We start from the raw sequence: 23,680 nt of genomic DNA, 5'->3' as shown, positions 1-23,680 counted from the left end.
GGTGAATACCTTGATCTTTTTATATAGCGCCGTGGGATTCTTTTTACCCACAACTCAGCGCACAGTCAGTACCTCAGTCAGTGCAGATTTCCCTCAGTACTGCACTGAAGTATTATTCTGGGTTATGTGCTCAATTCAACACTGGTGCTTAAAGCTACAAATTTTGGACTCAGGTGAAGCTGGTGCCTACTGGCATTAAAACATAAATTCTTAAGAAATCTTACTTAGCGTCTTATTTAGCACGGCCAATGCGCCTAACCAGCACGCCTTTTGTACTGTGAAAAGAAACCCATGCAGACTCCGCACAGACAGTGACCTAAGCCTGGAATTGAACTGGGTCCCTGGCACTGTGAGGCAGCAGTGCTAATCACTGTGCCATATATATATAAAATGTGTGTTGTTCTTTGGTTGTTCAGTGTCGATGAAAATTACTTTACTTTAAATATTTCTGTTTGATTCAATACTTGATTTGATTTTTCATTGCCATTCCATTTTTTTTGTCAGCCCAATTATCTTCAGTTTTGCGGAACCAAAGGAATCAAAATTGTTGGCACTGTCAGACACACAAGGGTTTGCCCGGGCCACCTGGACCACCAGGACTGCAAGGCCCACCGGGTTTCCCAGGTTTGGATGGTGAACAAGGTCAACCAGGGCATTCAGGTTTACCTGGTCTTCCAGGCATTCAAGGACTTATGGGTAAGATTGAAAAAAAATGTTGAAATCCACTTTAATATGCAACTCATTATACATGTGTATTACTTCTCTTTTTCTTCAGTCCACATTTGGCAAAGAATTTCTAATGTTTGTTTCTGTTTTATTCCTTCAAAAAGAGTGACAATATTGATAAATAGAACTGAAGCACAAGCGAGCTTTTAAATATTCATCCATCTTAAAAATGGCAGAGGCATTAAAACACTCACTTCTTTGTTTTGATGATTATAAATTACATTGAATTCTGCAGCACAGAAACAACTGGTCTCTGTCAGTGTCACGAGCATTCTCACATCCCACTTTATCCAACTCTATCAACATATCTTTATAATCGTTTCTTCCTCATTTTCTTAACCGTTTTTCTATTAAATGCGATGCAAGGCTAATTTATGCTGAACTTTGCAAGAATAGTGATCACGCATAAGTGTATTTGATTTTCAATTGAGGCGAGGCAGAACTTTACATGGGAATAGTTAAGAGCCAGTCTGTTAATCTGCCTTTATTCGTGGTCAGTTGAAAGCACGCCATAATCAACTTTTGAAGGAATTCAGCAATTAAAGGATGTCAAGCAATAACTGCTTTGATCAAACAAAAAAACAGTTACGGGCAGCTGAGAAACTTTGGCACTTGTGCTTTGAAAATGAAAAACATATACTTGTAATGTGATTGAACGGTTTCACACAGGTCTTTTCAAGTTGCTAAAGTATTGTGCAAATATTAAAAAAGGGCCGTGTCTTATTTTGACAAGAAAATGGGTTTATAATGTTCAAAAATACTGGGAGAAATTTTACCAAAAAATGGCAGAATGTTGGTTCTGGTGCAAAAGATCACTGTCTGTGCGGAGTCTGCATGGGTTTCTTTTCACAGTACAAAAGGCGTGCTGGTTCCTCGCCAACGGCAGCAGTTTTTGAGTTGAATCTTATGCCTCATACTTTCTATGCCCCTGAGTTTCACACCACACTTGCGGCACGTTCCATCTGATTTGCCCACCCCACAACGACTTAACTATTGAAAGCACTGGGAGGCTCCATATAAGTGGCTCCCTAGCACTTATTCTATAATGACTGCAGGGAATGGCAGCCAGGAAGCCTGTACCATACTTTTCAGAGGGGGGGCTCTCACCAGGATGCTGGATGGAGTGGAGCAGAGATGGGACACACTCTACCCCCACTCCAGGAGATGGCCTTCCAGCGGGATCACTATCCCCACCTGGGATGCAGTGGCACCCTGGGTAAGTGCAAACATGTTGCATAAGAGGACGGGGCAATAGGGCCGGAAGATGATGAATGATATTCTTCACTCAGCCAGGATAAGGGAACTCCCCCAATCTCCCGCTGGACCTCCTTGCATCCCCAACTTCATTAAACCTCCCTGGACTTAGCCAACACTATGTACCAGGTTTCTCACTCCTTCCCACAATCACCATGTTCCCCCAGTACTTGCTATGCTCCTCACACTCCATCTCCCCAACCAAACACCATATCTGCCAGACCTCGTCATCATCTTAAATATCAACACTCCCACCTACACTCTTCCTCTCTGTGTCATTGCAGGACAAACTCAACCACAAACAAGCGTGAGGGGGCACAGCCGGCTGGAGTCAAGCCTGGGCTCCAAGCCCTCAAACTGGCCAGGGAGTAAGAAGACCGTACCTGCGCTACTGATGAAATGGGGGCAGCAGAGAAACATGAGCATCCTCAAAACATATGCTGTCATTTCTCATGTCTCAAGCGAGCATATCTCAAGTCTCATGTTTCCTCATATCCCCTGCTGCCGTGTCTCTTCTCTTGCAGACCAGCCAGTTGAACAGCCTCACGCCCCCTGGACCCACCAGATTCCAACAGTTCAGGGGCAGCTTCCCCAACCCCACCACTGAAGAGGCATCACAGCCGTCACCTGCATCCAGCACCAGCGCAGATACTCACACCTCAATTAGTACAGAGGCTTCTAGGTCACTCACTGGTGAGCACTTCACAGCTGAAGATCCACAGAAGGGTTGTGCTAGATTATCGGCACTTAGAGGAATGCTGGAGTCCAGGACTCTGCTGAGCCGCTTGCCAATGATGTGCCCTTGGGCCCGGTCATCCCATCCTAGAAGCTGCAGGAGCTGTAAAGGCAGAGTCGTGAGTATCAGGAAGGGATGACAGCAGCCCCCCTTGGAGTACAAAGTTGATTGGAGGATTCCCATCACCATCTATCCAAGAAGATGATCCATCACATCAGTGCAATGAGGCAACACTGCAAAGATGGTGTCCTTAGTGGAGACCTTGGTGCAGGATGAGCACTCCGTGGTAGGAGATGTCCTCACCGTGGCATAGCTCATGACCTCCATGTCTGAGCACATGACCTCCATGGTGCTGGGCTTCAACTGCAGGCACTGTGGGAATCCATGAGTGGCAGCACCAAAGGATGGCAGCGTTTCTGGATCTCACTCCAGCTGTGCCTCCATCCTGTGAAGGAGCACAGGGATCCCTGGGAACCCAAAAGGAAGAGGATTGGCAGGGAGTACAACCAGGGCCCTCCAGCCAGGAGACCCAGGACATGGAGCAGGTGAATAACCATTCCCTGGCTTGAACCCGGCAGTGTGTCGGGAACCCAGAAAATATTCAAAACCTCTTTGAGCAGTGAAAGCAACTGAACGGTCCCTCCTCAGTGTGAATGCTTTGCTGAGCCATCAGTTCCCAATGTCCCCTGCCCATCTGACACTCCCTTTCCAATGAGCAAAGGATTTCCAGCCCCTGACACTTAGGAGGGCATCAGGCAAATTCTGCCCAAACGCAGGCCTCGACTCTCAAGATTCCGGCCCGCCACGCTCGCACCCCCCTCCCCCCCCCCCCCAACGCCATCTCAAGCAAAAGAGCGTGGAAGTCAGCATCCACCTCATCCTCAGCTGTGGATCCTGGGAATATCCCTCACTGTAGTGTAAGAGTGAGGAAGATTAAGAAACCATCGGCACTTCATGTGCATGGTGAATATAGGTCACCCTTGTCGTTGGTTACCATCTTGTATTGAATATTTGGTATTGAAAGCTATTTCTTTCATCCACAGAGCCTCCACCTTGTCTGTTCATACCACCAAGCTTGGGGGAACCATTGCACTCACCCTACGTCTTATCCCTGTGGGGTGTAAGAATGGTCTTACGTTCCTCCCACATCAACGATGCAGTAAGGAGGCCCTCCTGCCGGCATCGTGCCCCCTGGAGCCCATCCCCCAACTCCTATCCATGAAAGCTGAATCCCTTCACCCAACTCCATCAAGACTCACTCTCTCATGTCTAACAGTGCACTCTAACAGTCTAACAGTGTTGTCCAGTGATTGCAATATGGAGGTGTTGCCTGGCTGCCCACCTCAACTGGAAGATGGATATGAATTACCAAGACCCCTGATGTGGGTCACCTTGTAGTAGCTGACGCTGCACGTCCTGCCTTTCTGGGCCCTATGATAAGCCCATTTGATGGCAGAACGCGTGTAGCTCTCATAAGAACATAAGAAATAGGAGCAAGAGTAGGGCATCTAGCCCTTCGAGCCTGCCCCGCCATTCAACAAGATCATGGCTGATCTGAAGTGGATGAGTTCCACTTTCCCGCTTTCTCCCCATAACTCTTAGTTCCCTTGTCTATCAGAAATCTATCTACCCGTGAGTTAAATATATTCAGCGAGATAGCCTCCACCACTTCAATGGGGAGAGAATTCCGGAGACTCACCACCCTTTGAGTGAAGATGTTCTTCCTCTCTGTCAGGCAGGAGTCAGATACAGCACTAAGGATGATCGGAGAATCACTCTATCTTACATGCAAAGGCGTCTCTAGCACGCCAGCCCAATCAGGCCCTGAGTACTCCTGGCCCTCTTCTACCTCCTCATCTGCACGGTCACCCTCATCATCCTCCTCGACATCCTCTTTATCTGAGTAAGTGTGACACTCTTCCATTTGCTCCAGGTCCTGGTGGTCTCCCCTCTACAGCGCCAGGTTGTGGAGAGTATAGATGACTATAGTGATGCAGGAGACCCTCTGGGACCTATATTCTAGGGCACCCCTGGACTGTCCAGGCACTGGAAACCACATCTTCAGCAGACAAATTCCCTTCTCAACCTCCACGCGCTTTGCCGCATGAGCCTCACTGTAATGAGTCTCAGCAGGTGTTGTGGCCTCTGGTATCATTCATGATTTCAAAAAGAAATTGAATGAGCACTTGAAGGAAATAATCAGGGCTACAGAACTAGAGCAGGTGATTGGGACCAACTGGATTGGTCTACAGGTAGCCAATATTGATTTGATGAGCCCAGTGACCCCCTTCTGTGTTGTATTTTATGACATTTTTTGACACTATGCTCAGGTCCTGGGCACCACACTCCTGCCGACAGGTTCTGCAATGTCCAGCTATGCCTTGTTTAGTTTTTTTTTGGGGGCGGTGATGGTGTGGGGATGGCGGCTGACCTCTTTCTGCCATATTTAGAAAAGACATGTTCATCATACTTAGGAAATACACTGTGACTTGCACTATCTCCTGCACGACTTGCACTATCTCCTGCACAACTTCCAGGGAAAAGTCAAAGAACCAGGGTCAGAGGGGCAGTTTTCCCATGTCTTCCTTCTATTTACTTGCCTCCAGAAGTCTTCATAACCAAGGTTTCCTGAATCCCTTCTGATCTTTTCCAGGGTCTCTTTAAATATAGACAGAAAGTGCTAGAAATACTCAGCAGATCTGAAGAAGAGTCATATTCAGCTCACTAACTCTGTTTCTTTCTACACAGATTATGCCAAATCTGATGAGTATTTCCAGCATTTTCTGTTTTTATTTCAGATATCCAGCATCCGCAGTATTTTACTTTTATCACTAAGTAGAAATCCTTCTGTGGCAGACCGGCACACAGTGATTTGATGGGAAACCTGAAGAGGGATGCTATTGCTGTGACTGAGTTAAAGGAACATGACAAATGATCAGGTTCCTGACCTATTGTCAGCCTGCATGATATGTGTAAAATATTTTCACAACATCTGCACAGAAGTGGAATAAAATGTTCAAGATGGTAGTAAATGACTCCTTAATGATGTTCTGGGTTGCCAGCGTTGGCACAGTTTGCATTCGAGTTGCAGGAGCCTGTTTAGCTACGTAAGCTGTCGCAGCTGCTGCCGGAAGCTGATGGTGGGGGTGGAGATGCAGGTCTATTCAGATAAAATTCCACCCCTACAGTCAAATGGTCAAAGATCTAAAAAACATCTCATTTTCAATACTAGCTGTGCAAACCATTTTCACCTTGATGTTCCTGCTCTGGAGGCATATAATTAAAAGGATGCATAGTGAGGCAAGCGAACAAAGAGAAAATTACAGCACAGGAAAAGTCCCTTTGGCCCTCCAAGCCTGCACTGACCATGTTGTCCAACTGAACTAAAACCCCCTATCCTTCCGGGGACTATATCTTTCCATTCCCATCCTATTCATGTATTTGTCAAGATGCCCAATAAAAGTCACTATCGTACCTGCTTCCACTAACTCTCCCGGCAGCGAGTTCTAGGCACCCACTACCCTCTGTGTAAAAAACTTGCATCGTACATTTTCAAGTTTTGCCCCCCCGCATCTTAAACCTATGCCCCCTAGTAATTGGCTCTTCAACTCTGGGAAAAAGCCTCTGGCTATCCACTCTGTCCATGCCCTCCTAATCTTATAGACTTTGATCAGGTCACCCCTCAACCTCCATTATTCCAGTGAGAAAAAAACAAGTTTCTCCAACCTCTCCTCATTGCTAATGCCCTCCATACCAGGCAACATCCTGGTAAATCTTTTCTGTAACTTCCCCAAAGCCTCCACATCCTAATGTAGTGTGGCGACCAGAATTGAACTCTATATTCCAAGTATGGCCGAACTAAAGTTCTAAAAAGCTGCAACGTGACTTGGCAATTTTTAAACTCAATGCCCTAGCGAATGAAGACAAGATTGCCGTATGCCTTCTTGACTATCTTCTCCACATGCATTGCCACTTTCAGTGACCTGTGTACTTGTACACCCAGATCCCTCTGCCTATCAATACTCTTAAGGGTTCTGCTAATTACTGTATATTTCCTACCTTTATTAGGTCTTCTAAATTGCATTTCCTCACATTTGTCCAGATTAAATTCCATCTGCCATCTCTCCGCCCAAGCCTCCAACTGAGTTATATCCTGCCGTATCCCCGAACGGTCCTCATGGCTACCTGCAAATCCATCAACCTTTGTGTTGTCCACAAACTCACTAATCAAATCAATTACATTTTCCTCCAAATCATTTATATATATCACAAACAGCAAAGGTCTCAGCACTGATCCCTGAGAAACACTATTTATCACAGCCGCCCATTCAGAAACGCACCCTTCCACTGCTACCCTCTGTATTGTATGACCGACCCAGTTCTGTATCCACCTTGTTAGCTCACCTCTGATCCCATGTGACTTCACCTTCTGCACCAGTCTACCGTGAGGGACCTTGTTAAAGGCCTTACTGAAGTCCACGTAGACAACATCCATTGCCCTACCTTCATCAATCATCTTTGTCACTTCCTCAAAAAACTCAAGTTAGTTAGACACGACCTTCCCTTCACAAAACCATGTTGCCTCTCGCTCATCCATCCACTTATTTCCAAATAGGAGTAATTCCTATGTTGAAGAATCCTCTCCAATAATTTGCTACCACTGATGTAAGGCTTACCAGCCTGTAATTACCTGGATTATTCTTGCTACCCTTCTTAAGCAAAGGAACAACATTGGCTATTTTCCAGTCCTCTGGGACCTCCCCTGTAGCCAGTGGGAATACAAAAATTTCTCTTAAGGCCCCAGCAATTTCCTCCCTTGCCTTTCTCTATTCTCAGATATATCCCATCAGGCCCTGGGAACTTGTCTACCTTAATGTTTCTCAAGAACCCCAAACCTTCCTCCTTTTTAGAACAAAGAACAAAGAACAACCCAGCACGGGAAACAGGCCCTTTGGCCCAACGAGCCCGTGCCGCCGCATCCTCCTACACCTACCCTGCCCTGTGTGTATGTGAGTTTTGATCTCAAACGTGACTCAAACAATCTACACACCCTTCCCCAGAGTCATCGTCCACCAAGTCCTTCTCTTTGGTGTATACTGACGCAAAGTACTTGGTTAATACCCTATCCATTTCCTCTGACTCCATACATAGATTCTCTCCCCTGCCCTTGAGTGGGCCAATCCTTTCTCTGGCTACCCCCTTGGTTTTTGTATATTTATAAAAAGCCTTCGAACTTTCCTTAATCCTATTGGCTAAAGTTTTTCGTGACCCCTTTTAGCCCTCCTTACTCCTTGCTTAAGTTTCTTTCTACTTTCTTTGTATTCCAACTTGCTTTGTGCGTTCCCAGCCTCCTAGCATTAACAAATGCTTCCTTTTTCTCTTTGACTAGTCTCACAATATCTCTCATTATCCAAGGTTCCTAAAACTTGCCATACTTATTCTTCATCCTTGCAGGAATGTACCGGTCCTGAATCCCTATCAGCTTACACTTGAAAGCCTCCCACGTGCCAGATGTTAATTTGCCCTCAAACATCTGCCACCAATCTATGTTCTTCAGTTCCTGCCTAATATTGTTGTAATTAGCCTTCTCCCCAGTTTAGCAATCTTAACATTAGGACTACACTTACCTTTATCCATCAGTACCTTAAAGCTGATTGAATTGTGGTCAGTGTTCCTGAACTGCTCCTCTACTGAAATGTTGACCACCTGGCCAGGCTCCTTCCCCAATACCAGGTTCAATATGGCCCCTTCCCTAGTTGGACTATCTACATATTGTTTCAAGAAACCCTCCTGGATGCTCCTTTCAAAACATACTATTTCAAGAAGCCCTCTTGGATGATCCTTACAAAACATACTGAGAAAACAAAGAGATTTAGGATTGGTAATATCACCATCTCCTAACACTGTGACTCACATCACATGTCTTAGTAATTTCTCTGCTTCTTTTAGCACTTTAGAATTACTGGTTGGAAGTGGCCTAAGAATCAGTATTTTGTGGCAAACTCCCTCTCTTGTGAGATCTGCCTGTTAATATCATGTGAGAGGAAATCCATCTGTCCATGTGTGGAATCTGATAAAGCCACATGAGAGAAAATAAAGCACAAGACATTTGCTTTCATGGTTCCTCTGAGTATTTTTCTAAACCAGAACATAACATTACAATGTAATTCAGGCATTCTGATAAGAAAAAAAATGCACTTGTGCAGCATTTTTCAAATAATCAAAGTGTCCCAAAGTGCTTTACAGCCACTTACACTTTTGAAGTTAATCGGTGGTATAATATCGGACTAAATGTGGTTACCTCTCTTGTTTACTTTTAAGATAACAAACTAAGTCAGGATAATATACTTCTTTAAATGAATAGAAATTGAAAACCCTACCGTAGATTTCTATTTTGCGAACTATAAACGGAATTTGAAAATTTGAACGTACTTATAGTTCATCCTATCATAATTCAGCTGTACAGCAGTGGAAATTACACAGAGATCTAGATAAACCAGGTCCTAAAGGTTGGCCCCCTGCATCAGAGAAGGCATTGCCAGGAGTGATTGAGAGGTGGGGATGTTGTACACTCACCATCTTGGAATTTCCTTATTTCACATCTGGGAATTCACTACAAAGCTGAGCAAAAGTAGCATAATGGCTTAACATTCAACAGACACGGAGCTGAACCAACCCTGACCTGATTCGTGCCCTGATTCCCACAAATGCTTACACAACTTCGCCAACTTTCAACCACCTTTCCAAGGACTGATGGGGATATTTTCAGGGTTGTTGTGGGTAGGATTCCAACAACCATATTGTTGCGCTCTCAGAGTGATCATCCTTTGCCAGGATTCCCAAGCCTCATGTAGAATGGTGTACATGCCACCAATATGATGAGGTGACGTCCTTTGACTTTGCATACTCCAGCAGAGTTATCACTAAAGGTCACCAGTGAACCATAGAATCCCTACAGTGCAGAAGTAGGCTATTCGACCCATTGAGCCTGCACTGACAACAATCCCACTCAGGCTCTATCCCTGCGACTCCACGGGTCCGATTTTACCATCACGTTGCACCCAAAAATCCTGGTAAAGTTGGGCATGAGGCACACACCTCAGTGCCGGTTCCCCCTTTACCGTGGCCCGAAAATGGCTGCAATCGGGCCCGCGCCTGAAACGGGCACAACAACCATTTAAATGCACGTGCATGCATTTAAATTGACTTAATGGGCTGCACGCCCAATTTTACCGGCACTTCCCCCTTTACCACCACGTTTGCCCATCCAGAATCGGCGCAAAACAGACATGCTCTGCAAAAGTCCGATTCGGGCGCCCCAGCTAGTGAGGAAGTAGGCATCGAGCATCCGACGGCCCTCTGCTCGAGATCGGTGGGGTGTGGAGGGAAGATGGGTCCGATGGCACTCTGCTCGAGATCAGCAGGGAGTGGGGGAATGTGGGTCCGATGGCTCTCTGCTTGAGATTGTTTGGGAGAGAAGGGGAGGTCAGCTGCCACTCTGCCTGTGATCAGTGAGGGGAGGGGGACCCACAATTGGCCTGGGTGGCAGAAGGGGTGGGGGGATAAGGGGGTCAGCAATGTCGTGGGGGTGGGGCAATATCTGTGGCGGCCAGGGGAGGCATTATCCAGCACTCTATAATTTTTTTTGCGCATGTGCAGTTGGAGGCACCGATCAGAGCTACAGGATTTCGAGTGTGTTAAGCCCCACCACAGGCAGCACGATTTGGAATTGCTGATTTTTTTCAAGCAGAGTGCATATGGGGGTGCCTGAGAATGGATCTGAAACACTTACAGTTTCAAGTCCACCCAGCACTCAGACTCAAAATGGTAAAATAGGGCCCCACGTATTTACACTGCTAGTCCCCTGACCCTAAGGGACAATTTAGCATGGCCAATCCACCTAACCCACACATCGTAGGAGTGTGAGAGAAAACTGGAGCACCCAGAGGAAACCCACACAACCATGGGGAGAACATACAAACTCCACACAGTCACCCGAGGCCAGAAATGAACTCAGGTCCCTGGCGCCGTGAGGGAGTAATGCTAACCACTGTGCCAGCGTGCTGGGACTGAGAAGTTGATAGTGATCTTTTTCCTTGAATCATTACCTCATGCCAATTTTTGGCTGGAATTTCAGGAACATTATAGTTGCCCCTTTCATCCAGAATTGTTGCATGACTCCTGCCAGTTCAATTGCATACCCAATACCAAGGTTAACCCTCCATCATTTTCCAAGCACCATAGTGACTTCACTGGCTGTAACATACATTAAAAGTAATTAAAACTACAGGGTAAACTGTGCCACAGAAATTTTTAGTTCAAATTTAGTTGAATGTTCTTGCTAAGTGATTAATGTATTACAATGAACAGATCAGTTGCTGAATTAAAATTGACTCAGCTTGTTTGTTAGTGTGGTAAAGATCGTCAACTGGATAATGTGCCAAAATTGCACATTTATAGTGAACTACACAGTCAGCATCTGAATATCTCGTGGTCCAATGTAGTATTTGACAGATTCCACAGAATATTGTGACAGATCATCTGTATAGGTACAGTAGGGTTGAAATTCATCTTTGGCAGGAACATAAAAAGTGGTTACACGACATCGCTAGCCATTAAAGACCCTGCCGTGACTTGTGTTTAATATCCCCGCCGTGGTTTATTTTCACCCCTCTCCTGTCAATAAACCTTAAAGAATATGAATTCTCCCAGTCCTGTGGAGATGAGATTGAGTTAAGGCCAGCAGCAAGCCCTTGCAAGCCATTGCTCCGGCCTAGAATCCAAGCAATATTATCACCTATAGATCTTTGGCTATGCCAAGAAACTTCAAATAGTAAATGGGTATTGTTGGTGCATTCTGCAATAGTAAGAATTCACTAACGTCCTGCACGATTCGGAAAAGATCTGCATTGTGCGGGGCTTTATTATGATCATGCAAGCCATTGTGTATATGCTGAGTTTTGAAGAGCTACCTAATTAGTTAACTTCCCTTCATTTTTCCCATAGCCCTACAATTTGTCATTTTTCAGTTTAATTTGGAAGTTACTGTCATAACTCCCAAGATCTGCACGGGGAGTCACTAATTGACCTCCCAGCTGGGTTCGTTGAGTACGAGCTCCCTAGAGATTGATAATTAGCCAAACAAGTGGAACCTGTATACCGAGCTCTATGTAAAGCAAGACCCGAATGGGTCCATTCTTCTTTTAGTCCCGGCTAGGACCTGCTGTGTTCATCACAGGCTTGTGGTTATTGCTTATTTTCATTCTGTGCAATAAAACACAGTTCCTTCACCGTCAATTCTTCGAGTTATTATAGTGACAATTAAGTGTGACTCCACCATCCTTTCAAGCAGTGTGTTCTAGATCATACAAACTTGCCAGGTAGGTTTTTTCCTCACCTGCTCCAATTAATAATGATTTTATTAAAATAACATTCAACAGAACTTCATCCACTGGAGTTTAAAAGAGTAAGAGGTGACAAAAAGAGTAAGAGGTGAAACATATGATACTCTAAGGGGACTTTACAGGATAGATGTGGAAAGGATATTTCCTCTTGTAGAAGAATCTAGAATTAGGGGACCACTGTTTAAAAAAAAATACGGGATCATCCATTTAAGACAGAGATTATGTCAAGAAAAATAAGTTTTAATATTTTTTATTTTTGGTCTATCACTGTTATATTGTTTATCTTAGGCAGTTCCTTGAAATCGAAGATGACTTGCTTCCACACTAAAAATGAGTTCTCAGGTGACTGAGGAGTCCAGTGCATGACCTACAGTCTCTGTCACAGCTGGAGCACAGTAAAAAGTCTGACAACACCAGGTTTAAGTCCAACCGATTTATTTGATAGTACACTCACTAGCTTTCGGGTTAGTCCCTTTGTCAGGTGAATGGAGAGTTCTGGCCTCAGACAGAGCATATAAAGCGCAGACAGTTTACAGATTACTGATTAGGTGTAAAGATTCGCATTCTAACCTGCTGTTCAAGTCTTAAAGTGGCCGACAATGTGAGCGGAAGGAGCACTGATCACAGTTTAAAGAGATGTGTATTGTCTCCAGACAGTACAGTAAGTGAGGTTTTGCAAACCCAGGCAAGTCACGGGGGTTACAGATAGTGCGACATGAACCCAAGATCCCTGTTGAGACCGTCCTCACGTGTGCGGAACTTGGCTATCAGTCTCTGCTCAGCAACTCTGCGCTGTCGTGTGTCGGGAAGGCCACCTTCAAGGCCCTCTTCAGTAATCTGTAAACTGTCTGTGCTTTATATGCTCTGTCTGAGGCCAGAACTCTCCATTCACCTGACGAAGGGACTAACCCGAAAGCTAGTGAGTGTACTATCAAATAAATCGGTCGGACTTAAACCTGGTGTTGTCAGACTTTTTACAGTGTTTACCCCAGTCCAACGCCGGCATATCCACATCATGACAGCTGGAGCAGACAGCGGTTGGAGGAGCGGGTAGGTGGGGTGCCCGAACTGTCACAGTATCCTTTTGCTGCCGATGCTTGGCTTCAGCTCGTTCTAGGAAATTAAACTCAAGATGTTCAGCTCCTTCCTGGATGTTTTTCCTCCACTGTTAACAGCCTTAGGCCAGAGATTCCCAGGTGTTGGTAAGGTTGTTGCTCTTTTCCAAGGAGGCTTTGAGGGTGTCCCTGAGCATTTCCTCTGCTCTCCTGGGACTTGCTTGCTTTGTCGAAGCACTTGTCAAGTGCTTGTTTCAGGAATCTTGTGCTAGGCATGTGGACAGTACGGCCTGTCCCATGGAACTGATCAAGCACGGTCAATGCTTCAATGCTGGGGAAGTCAGCCTTTTCGAGAACACCAACACTGGTGCGCCTATCCTACCAATAGATTTACAGGATCTTGTGGAGGCAATATTGCTGGTGCTTCTCCAGAGTTTTGAGGTGCTTTCTGTATATAGTCCATGTCACTGAGCCATATAGGAGATGGGTATATCTACTGCTCTGCAGACTGTCTGGTGCCAAGTCTTGGGTCTTGATCTTCAAACACTCTCTTCCTCCGATGACCGAAGACTGCGCTAGCAAACTGAAGACAGTGTTGAACCTCCGTATCAATATGTGACAGTAGGTTCCCAAGGTAAGGAAAGTGGTCCACGTTGTCCAATGACTCATCATGATTGTCGATAATGGGGAGGAGGGGGACGGTCGCGCGCCAGTGCTATGTGACAGGGTCAAGTTGGTAAAGGACGAAGGGCCTCTATCTTACAGATGTTTAGCGTGTGCTCCTGTACACCTCAGTGAAGATGTTGACGACGGTTGGAGCTCGACCATCATGTCTGCACCGACGCAAGCATCATCCGCATACTGTAGTTCAGTAACAGAGGATGGGAGGATGGGACAACACTAGATCTAGCCTGCAGACAGCAGAAGTTGAACAGATTCCTATTTGCTCTGCAATTTAGCCCCACTCAATGGGGAGCATTGCAGCAAGATTGAGAAGAGTGTCCGTTTGATGACCCAGCCATCCGTGATCCCAGTCCAAATGTGAATTGGGTCTGTGCTGGATCTGTTGTTCAGGATTATGGCTAGCATGTCAACGTGGAGCAGGCAGAGGAAACAAACCTTTGGGAGCAATCAAAGCGGAGGAGAATGCTCCGTAATCCCTCGCAGTTGTCGAAGGCCTTTGTGAGGTCAAAGAAGACCACGTACAAGGATTGGTGTTGTTCCCTGCATTTCTCTTGTTGCCACATGTTGCATATCATGTCCATCGTGCCCCATAGTCGGCAGAATCCACATTCCAACTTTGGAAGAGCTCTTCAGCCACCAGGAGAAGGCAATGAAGGAGGATTCTTACAATGTCTTCCCCTGTGATCATCAGCAAGGAAATTCCTCTGTACTTACTACAGTCGGACCGGTCACTTTCTTGAAAGCGGTTGACACATTGTATATAATGGGAAATAAACTTATAGGGATATGACTAATTTAATGGGATTGGAGACACAAAGCCCACGAAGGACAAATATGAATAAGAAAGGTGCGAAGGCAAGTATTTTGATATGCTCTGATGAAGAGTAATCCAGATTTGAAATGTTAGCTCGATTCTCTCTCCACAAATGCTTGCAGAGCTGCTGAGATTTTCCAATATTTTCTGGTTTTGTTTCAAGTCCCAGACTCTGAGTCATTTGTTTTTATCTTACGGTTTGATCTGTTGATGAACGCAGGGTGCCGGGAAAACCGACATAAGAATTTATATAAGGCAAAGAAAGAGGAGGCGAAGAGGCTGTTGTATTTCCAAAGGGAACATATAATCGGAAGGTTGTAAATAAATGAGGAAAGAGAAGGTACGTTTACTGTAAAAATGGAACTTCTAAAGAATTGGAGCAGGTAACAGGGGGAAGATGAAAGGAGAGAAACAGATTTAAAGAAACATTAAAGATTGTACGAGGCCAGTGGCTGGTAACATCTCAATGAAGACAAGAACGTAGATGAGGCCAGACCTGGAGAACCAGTTTGCTGTTGCCCACAGGGCCATTAGGCAGTGTGGTGAAGTAATGCTTTTACTGTATCCAGTTTATAAAATGGCCCACCTCGTTTTTACTATTTACTATTTACAATCCCAGCACTTTTTCCCATTCCTCATTGCCCCTTGAACTGAGTAGTTGTCTTGGCCATTTCAGAGGACAGTGAGGAGTTGCTGTGAGTCTGGAGTCACAAAAAAGGATGACAATTTTCCTTCCCTAAAGGGCATTAGTGAACCCTTTGGGTTTTTATAACAATTGACGATAATTTCGTGGTCATCCTTACTGGGACTAGTATTATTGTATAGATTTATTAATTGAATTTTAAATTCCACCAGCTATGGTGAGAGTTGAACCAATTTTCCCAGAACGTTAAAGTTTATTTATTAGTGTCACAAGTAGGCTTACACTAACACTGCAATGAAGTTACTGTGGAAATCCCTTAGTCGCCACGCTCTGGCGCCTGAGGGAGAATTTAGCACGGCCAATGCACCTATCCAGCTCATCTTTTGACGTGCGGGAGGAAACCAGAGCACCCGCACAGGCACAGGGAGAACGTGCAGACTCCGCATACTCAGTGATCCAAACCAGGAATTGAACCTGAATCCTTGGTGCTGTGAGGCAGCGTGCTAACTACTGTGCTGCCGTGCCCCTAGACCATGGATTCTTGTAACATTACTATTACACCACCGCCTCCCCATTAACAGTTAACACAAGTTCCATCTGTACAATGTCTGGAAAGATAAATTAGAAAAATTGAAACAAAGTAATAATATTTTAGATTTGCTATAAAAAGTAACAATGAGACTAACGACCCTCACCATTACTAAAGTATAAATCAGACAGCAATTTAGTTTGAGTGCACATAGATAGTTACATACAGAAATTAAGAAGTTACTGTCTGAAGTGAGCTGCTCCTCCTAAAGCTGCACAAAATATATTATCTCAGCGTTTAATGACACTGAATAAATGAGATTGCTACACTTAACTCATTGATGTGAACTATTTAGCATTTGTCCATTTCAGCATAGGTGTCCTTTTAAAGATACGATAGGCCTTAATTCTTGCCAATCAACCTTTATCACTGAAAACTTACTTTTACAAGTATGGCGGTATAATACTTCAGACTTTGTCGTTGGATCTTTTGTTCTGTCTTTCTCTTAATCCAATCTTCCTTTCCTTCTCTGAATCTGATTTAATGTTGAATTCAATATTCTAACTGATTTTTTTCGCTCATACTTTGTACTGCCGGTGGGACCAGAGAATCTCACCGGCACAAACGGCTGAAGATTTCCACCTTTTTATTAATTGTGTTTTGTGAAGCTAGTAATAAATATGTTTATGTGCAACTTGATATGTTTCAATTTCACATAAATGCCGCAATAATGCAAATATGAATATAGCTTGAGATGATCATAGTAGATTGGAATGACCTGATACTTAGTAGGCATAATTCTAAGTATTAGACTACATAGTCGAAGCGTAGGTTGCCAAATTTACAACTGTGTCTGATCATTAACTCTGGGGGTAGTATATATCATTTTAATCTTAATGTAGTATTCATACTTTTATTCTAGATGTAATCTTCATTGTTTTATTTTAGACGTAGCATTTATTATTTTATTCCAGATATAGCGTTCAGTATTTTATCCTGGGTGATCTAGTAGACACTACGTCAAATGTTTTAGTTTTTTACACCATCAGTTCTGTTGTTGTCAACAATTGTTTTTCACAGGATTTCCTGGTGCGAAAGGTGAGAAAGGTGACAGAGGAGTAGGATCCCCTGGACTGCAAGGCCTACCAGGACCACCAGGTACTGTAAAATGCTAATCTTGTTTTCACTATTGAATTTTACGTACAGAGATGTACTTGTCAGCATTTTAAAGTGTAAGTAAGTGAGCAGGTTAAATATTTCAGTGTAGATTTTTGAGAAGGGAGAACAGGAAATTTAGAAAACGTTGCATGTTGGTCCACACTGACAGTTGATCTTGCCAGAGATGGGGTCTGACTGCTAGTGATTCCCATCCCAGGAACAGCAGGTAGCTAGTTGAGTGCATATGTGAGAACTAATTGTGAGGCCAGGAACTGAACCTGCCAGGAACTTTCCTTTTCCAAGCAGGTGGCTTAGAGGCAGCCGAGGTCTCCTTTAAGATCCCATTTCCACTGTACTTCTTCAGAGCCACAGGTGCCAGATCTACAGTTGCAGTTATTAGTCATCCTTTTGAAGTCTTCAGAAATCACTTCCATCTTGTGGAGTACTTGCGGTCTCCAACAAACATCGACAGTGGCCACCTCTCTCGGTGGAGTTGCTGACCCACCAACAGCCTCGCGTGTTTGGATTGGCCGTCTGTCCTGTGCAGTCTGCCCAACGTCCTTAGTCAGAGAAGATCTTGGAGGGCTGCCTCTGGGAAGACCTCACAGGAGGGCGGACTCTGACACCGTTTGGGGTCAAGATCCACATATGAGATGAGATCTTTCATCTGCACTCGTCCCAAGACCAGAAATTCCACCCGCGTCAACGGACCATGGCACAGTTTGGTGAATTTTCTGTCCCGCCCACTACGATTCCCATGGCAGGTGGGAGAGGAAAATTCTGCCCTTGGTCTCGGATCTCCATTTACAATCGATATCATTAAGATTCCATTCAGAGATTTGGATGTGCTTAAGTTCACGGAGGATGGAAGATGCTAGGTAATGCAGGAGATCATTGGGATAGTCACATCTCGAAGTAACAAAGCCACGGATGAGTGCTTTCATGGTTAAGTGTATCTGCTGGCCTTGGAAAATAAGGCATCGGTGACTCGGGAAATGCATTTATGGGAAACAGATCGAGAGATTCTTGCGATGTCATCAAAAAAATCCCTCAATTGAGTCAGAGGAGTAGAAATCCTGGTGCTGCCGTTGCCTACATCTCTCTATTCATCCTCTTTCATTGGGAGTAGCATGTAGCTACAGAGAAATCAGTTGCTGTCAGTGCTGTTTGTTGGCCCGGCTCCCTTGCTGTTGATGTGGGTCCTGCTGTTCACGTTGCTCTCTTTGCTGTTAGTCTGCCGCCTGGTGCAGCTCTTGATGTCGCAGCTTCTGTTGCTCCCTATGCTACTACCACATGGGGTTATGGGGATAGGGCCAGAAGTGGGCATGGGTAAGATGCTGTTTTGGAGTGTCAGTGTAGACTCAATGGGCCAAAAGGCTTCCTTTTGCACTGTAAGGATTCTATGAAATTGCTCCTATGCTGCAATGAAGGGTTGACAGCAAGTAAATTGAGATTAAATTGAGTTTGCTCCACTATAATAACAGCAAATTATTGTGAATGCTGGAATTTGAAACAAAAAAATGCTGGAAATTCATCCAGGTTAAACCTAGACTTAGACAAAATCACGTCGGGGGAATCACCTCTCTCTACTCCTGACACTAGAACCTCCTCCACCTTGGCAGATAAATTTTAGTTGGAAGAAATTTCCACCTATGGATGTTAAATAAGAATTGCGATAAATCAGAGAATCAGACGCTGGAGGAGTTGAAAGAGGCGATGGGGAAGTAAAACTAGTCATTATCGGTGCACGTGCGGAACTTGACATTGTGTTTTCAGACGACGGCCAGAATTTTACCATCCTGTCTGCCGTGGGAATCAGAACAGGCAAGAGGCGACCATAGAAAGGTCCATTAACCTCGGGCGGGATTTTATGTTTTTAAGACGAGCGAGGCTGTAAAATCCCGCCCAATGTCTCTGAGGGGCAACACGTAGATGAGGAATAGGAATGGTCAATTCTACATCCTCAGTAAACTCCAGAGATAATTGTATGAAGAACCATTATAGGTCATTCTCTGGATCCAGGAAGGCCACCAGGACAACACAAGAAGAGGATGGTGTGTTCAAGCGTGTCAAAGATTGCAGATAGTCCAAAGAGGTTAAGGAGTTTACCACAGTTACAATGCATATTAGTTATCAAATTGATATGGGCAGTTTTAGTACTATGACATGGCAGAAACCTGATCGGAGGGGTTCAAATATGAAGTTACAGTTTAAAGTTTATTTTGTTAGTGTCACAAGTAGGCTGACATTAACACTGCAATGAAGTTACAATGAAAATCCAGCAGTCGCCACATCCGGCGCACGTTTGGGTACACTAAGGGAGAATTTAGCGCAGCAAATCACCTAACCAGCACGTCTTTCGGACAGAGAGGAAACCGGAGCACCTGGAGGAAAACCACGCAGACGTGGGGAAAATATGCAGACTCCGTGCAGACAGTGACCCAGCCGGGAATTGAACCCAAGTCCCTGGCACAGTGAGACAGCAGTGCCACCGTGCCTCCCGGGTATGGCGGTACAGGAAAGATGGACACAAATTTGGAAGAAATAAAATGTTCAAGCAGGAAAGAAGACTTACGTTTACACCTGAGAATGTTTTAGAAGTCATTGATACTCCATTAGACAAATACTTTTATAACTTGGATAAGATCAGATAAGAGTCCATTGAAGTTTGGGTCACAAAGGAAGCGCATTGATCAAGGAGAGAAACAATTGCTAGGAAACAACATTAACGAAGTTTGGCTCAGATGATGTGAACTAGGCCCAGTACGTAACCTTACTTCTCTGAAAGGAATTCTTTCTCTTTGTCCACCATCCTCCCGCCCTCACTAATCAGAGTCAACGAACCTCAAATCTCAAAAAAGTCCCATTTCATTCCACCAAATGGAATACAAACCCACATTGAACCCCACTGAATTTGACACATAGGTACAGGAATACATACTGTACTACTAATGGCAAGCCCAATGGTTGGGCAGAAATTCTGGTATTATACCACAAGCCCTTATTCATTCTGCATGCCCTCATCCCATGTAACTTCTACCTTCTACACACTAAATGAACAATAGCTGACTCACCGACCAATTATTGTTTTGGTCACCAGAACCCAATCTCCTTATCTTCTTTTCTACTTCTATATCCAAACCCCGCAAAGTAAGCATTCCATGTCTCTAAATCTTCTCCATCTCCCCTCTTTCCTCTTGCTCTCTTTCACATCTGTCTTCTCTCTCGCTCTCTCTGTCCCTGTTCTTCTCCTCCTTCTTCCCTTAGTGTTAGGCACAACTTAGTAGGTGATGCTGTCACCTCTGAGCTAACAAATCATGGATTGAAGTCCCACTATAGAGCTATGAATCCACGAACCTGGCTAATATTTTGGTGTAGTACGGCGAGAGTAAGTACTTCATCATCTGTCTTCCAGATGCCCTACCTGCCTTCTCAGGTGGATATAAAAGATCCCTTTGGACTATTTGAAGAGCAGTGAGGAGAGTTCTCCCTACGTTACGCCAATCTTTATCCCTCGACCAACTGTAAACACAGATTGCCTGATCATTGTCCCATTGGAACTAGGTTACGTGCAAATTGTTTGCCACGTTTCCATACATCGTAGAACATAGAACATTACAGCGCAGTACAGGCCCTTCGGCCCTCGATGTCGCGCCAACCAGCGGAACCAATCTAATAACCCTGTAACCTAAACTATTCCAATGTTATCCATATGCCTATCCACTGACCTCTTGAATGCCCTTCAAGTTGGCGAGGCCACAGCTGCTGCAGGCAGGGCATTTCACGACCTTACTACCCTCTGAGTAAAGAACCTACCTCTGACGTCCGTCCTATAATTACCACCCCTTAATTTAAAGCTACGTCCCCTCGTGTTAGCCATCACTATCCAAGGTAAAAGGCTCTCACTGTCCACACTATCCAATCCTTTGATCATCTTGTATGCCTCAATCAGGTCACCTCGTAACCTTCTTCCCTCCAATGAAAATAACCTCAAGTCCCCTCAGCCTTTCCTCATAAGACCTTCCCACCATACCAGGCAACATCCTGGTAAACCTCCTCTGCACCCTTTCCAACGCCTCCACCTCTTATAATGCGGTGACCAGAACTGTACGCAATACTCCAGGGTTCGGCTAAGCAACTCCACCCGATAGGCAATGATCTCCTGTTACCACAGTGTAAATAAAACCCCTAACGGGTGTAAAATTTTTAAACCATTAAGGCACTGACAGAACTAATAGCATTCAGTTAAATGGCTTTTAAAATAAGTTTACGAGTAACATGAAGCAGTTTACACATATGAGATGCAGTAATTGATTCAAACGAGTTTTCGAACGAGTGATTATGATTGTAGAACACATACTTTGATACTTTGAACGTATCATTGAATTAAGGAATATTGTTCACTTTGACTAAAAGCAGTTTACTGCTAAGCGTCATGGTAGAAAGACATTAGGATAAAGCCATATTTCAAGAGAATAATCGAGCCTCGGAAATATGCAAGATTCATCAGTTAAAGTTTCAGTTGGAAAGAACATTTAGAACACTTAATCACATTTCATGAATCGGTTTATTCACTGTCTGGACAAGATGGATTGGTGCCCAGACGTGGTGTCACGAGTTGGTATGGTTAGACAGTAACCTTCAAGGGAACCCATGAAAACATTTATTTGAACTCTGGACTGGGCATCTTAGGCTACTAGATAACCAGGGGTCAGCTAAAACAGGAGTTAGCTTCTGGATTTCATGAGCTAATAAGTTGGGAAATGGGATTCAATTAGTATTTGACAGGTATTATTGTCGATTTGCATACCCTGAAGATGATTGATTTAAAGTTACTAAAAAGGCTTTCAATAATCGATAAGGAAACCTCTCATTGATCTATTTTGAATCGTATACATCAGATTTCATCAGAGAGGTTCGGCAGCTTTATCTTAGAGCTGTCCTGATCCTTTCATGGTCTCCTGGCAGCTGCCGGCTTAAAAAAGGTTACATCTTTATGCGGAGATATCTGCCTTGTGAATCTTTTATTGGCTAAACTTTAGGCAGTACTCGTCACCTCGGTTACCCCCACCAACACATGGGAACTTGTATTCCATAAGTCCACAGGGAGGTCAATTAAGGATTCTCATATGGAAGTCCTGGGGGTGCTCATACCCCCGCCCTTCTGAGTCTGAGTGTTCCCCTGCAGTCCTAAAGCATTGGGACTGTTTTTGTCTTTTGGCCTGTGGCTGCCTTTTTGTTGTGTATACAGTCTTGGGGGGGCAGGGTGGGGGCAGTGTATACCAAGTAAGCGAGTGTATCTTTCTTAAATGAACATCTAAATGTCACTGTAAGGGTGCAGGGGGCTCATCTTCAGCGGTGACCTCTGACTGTGACTGCCACTTCCGTCTCCATTTCCGAGGCAGAGTCTTCATAAGCTTCTCTTGAGCTTACGGCGGGTGGAGTTTCCAGTCCGCAGGCCAACGAGCAAGGTGCCAATGATCGCGTGCCTGGTCTGGTGGTTTCCCCTACGGAGAGTTCTCAATAGTGGAGACGGTCAATATGTTTCTTCATTGTTTTGTCTCCAGTTCTTAAAGTATTTGAAACTGGTTCAGTTCTTGAGAGGACAACTCCTGGGCACTATGGGGCATTGTCTCCAAACTTTTGCATACGAATGGTGCCTCCCAGTCGAAAAACATATCAGGCTTACGTCCATCGTGGCCCCTGTTTTGGGCTTCTTGTTTTCCATCGGCTTTCTCACTCAGGTTTGGGAAATTGAAGCTAAGCCAGGTCCAAAGGCACAGTTCATCAGTGGTTCCACCCAAGCTATACCTGTTGTCGTGTGGTGTATGGTTCTGTCCTTAAAAAGGAACCATGCCAGCTTTGTATCTAAGGAGCCCTTAATTTGTTTCTTCATTCCATTCTTAATTACCTGGACTGCTTGCTCAGCCAGGCCATCTGAAGACAGGTGATAGGTGTCCTGTGGATGTGCCTCAATCTGTTTGTGGTTATGGAGATTTGGAACTCTCCACTGGTAAATAGGATGGTATTGTCCAGTACAAGGACCTCAGGTATGCTATACGTGCTGAGGGACTGCCTGAGTCTTTCTACGGTAGTATGAGAAGTGGCAGGAGCCATCCGGTGCACTACAATCCACCTTGAACGGGCATCAATCAATATTAGGAACATAGAGTTCACAAATGGCCCTGCAAAGCTCCTGCGTACTTGAACCCAAAGTCTCCCCGGCCATTTCCAAGTATGTAATGAGGACGCTAGTGTGACCTTCAGGTTGTCTTGGCAGGTTTTGTATCACTTGATCATATTTTCTATGTCCTTATCTGTTTCAGGCCACCAAACGTAGCTTTTAGCTAGCATTGCACTTTGCAAATGCCCGGGTGGCCGTCATGTAATTTTTGGAGAATTAAATCACTGGTCTGGATGTGGGATAATCACCTGAGCTCCCCACAAAATAATACCATCCTCAATGCTCAGCTTTGAGTATTTTGCTGTGTACAATTTTGGGTCCTGTAGCAGATACCCTTGTAGTCTTCCAGTTCATATGATGTGATATAGTTTTGCCAATGTAGGGTCCTTTCAAGTCCAAGCCTGAATTTGGCTGTTACTGGCAGCGCGTCCATGAAATATAACATCATAATGATTTTGTCCATCCTCGGAGGCGAGGGTAGGCTGGTGGGTGT

At 44.6% G+C, this 23,680-nt stretch overlaps 1 protein-coding gene across 1 annotated transcript in view; it reads left to right on the top strand.

Moving 5' to 3' along the window:
• The window catches only part of LOC145345346 (uncharacterized), a 197,781-nt gene extending 180,761 nt beyond the window's left edge, over nt 1–17,020 (top strand). The window contains exons 26-27 of the mRNA XM_080193161.1: nt 505–696; nt 16,926–17,020. Of these exons, the coding sequence (XP_080049287.1) occupies nt 505–696; nt 16,926–17,020 (287 nt within the window). The remainder of the gene's footprint in view (nt 1–504; nt 697–16,925) is intronic.
• Nucleotides 17,021–23,680: the final 6,660 nt, after the last annotated feature.

Source organism: Carcharhinus amblyrhynchos, chromosome 7, assembly GCF_965287045.1.
Source record: "Carcharhinus amblyrhynchos chromosome 7, sCarAmb.v2.hapA, whole genome shotgun sequence".
Classification (NCBI taxonomy): Eukaryota; Metazoa; Chordata; class Chondrichthyes; order Carcharhiniformes; family Carcharhinidae; genus Carcharhinus; species Carcharhinus amblyrhynchos.
The sequence above is the reverse complement of the archived record's forward strand: the minus strand, read 5'-3'. Positions and strand labels throughout refer to the sequence as shown.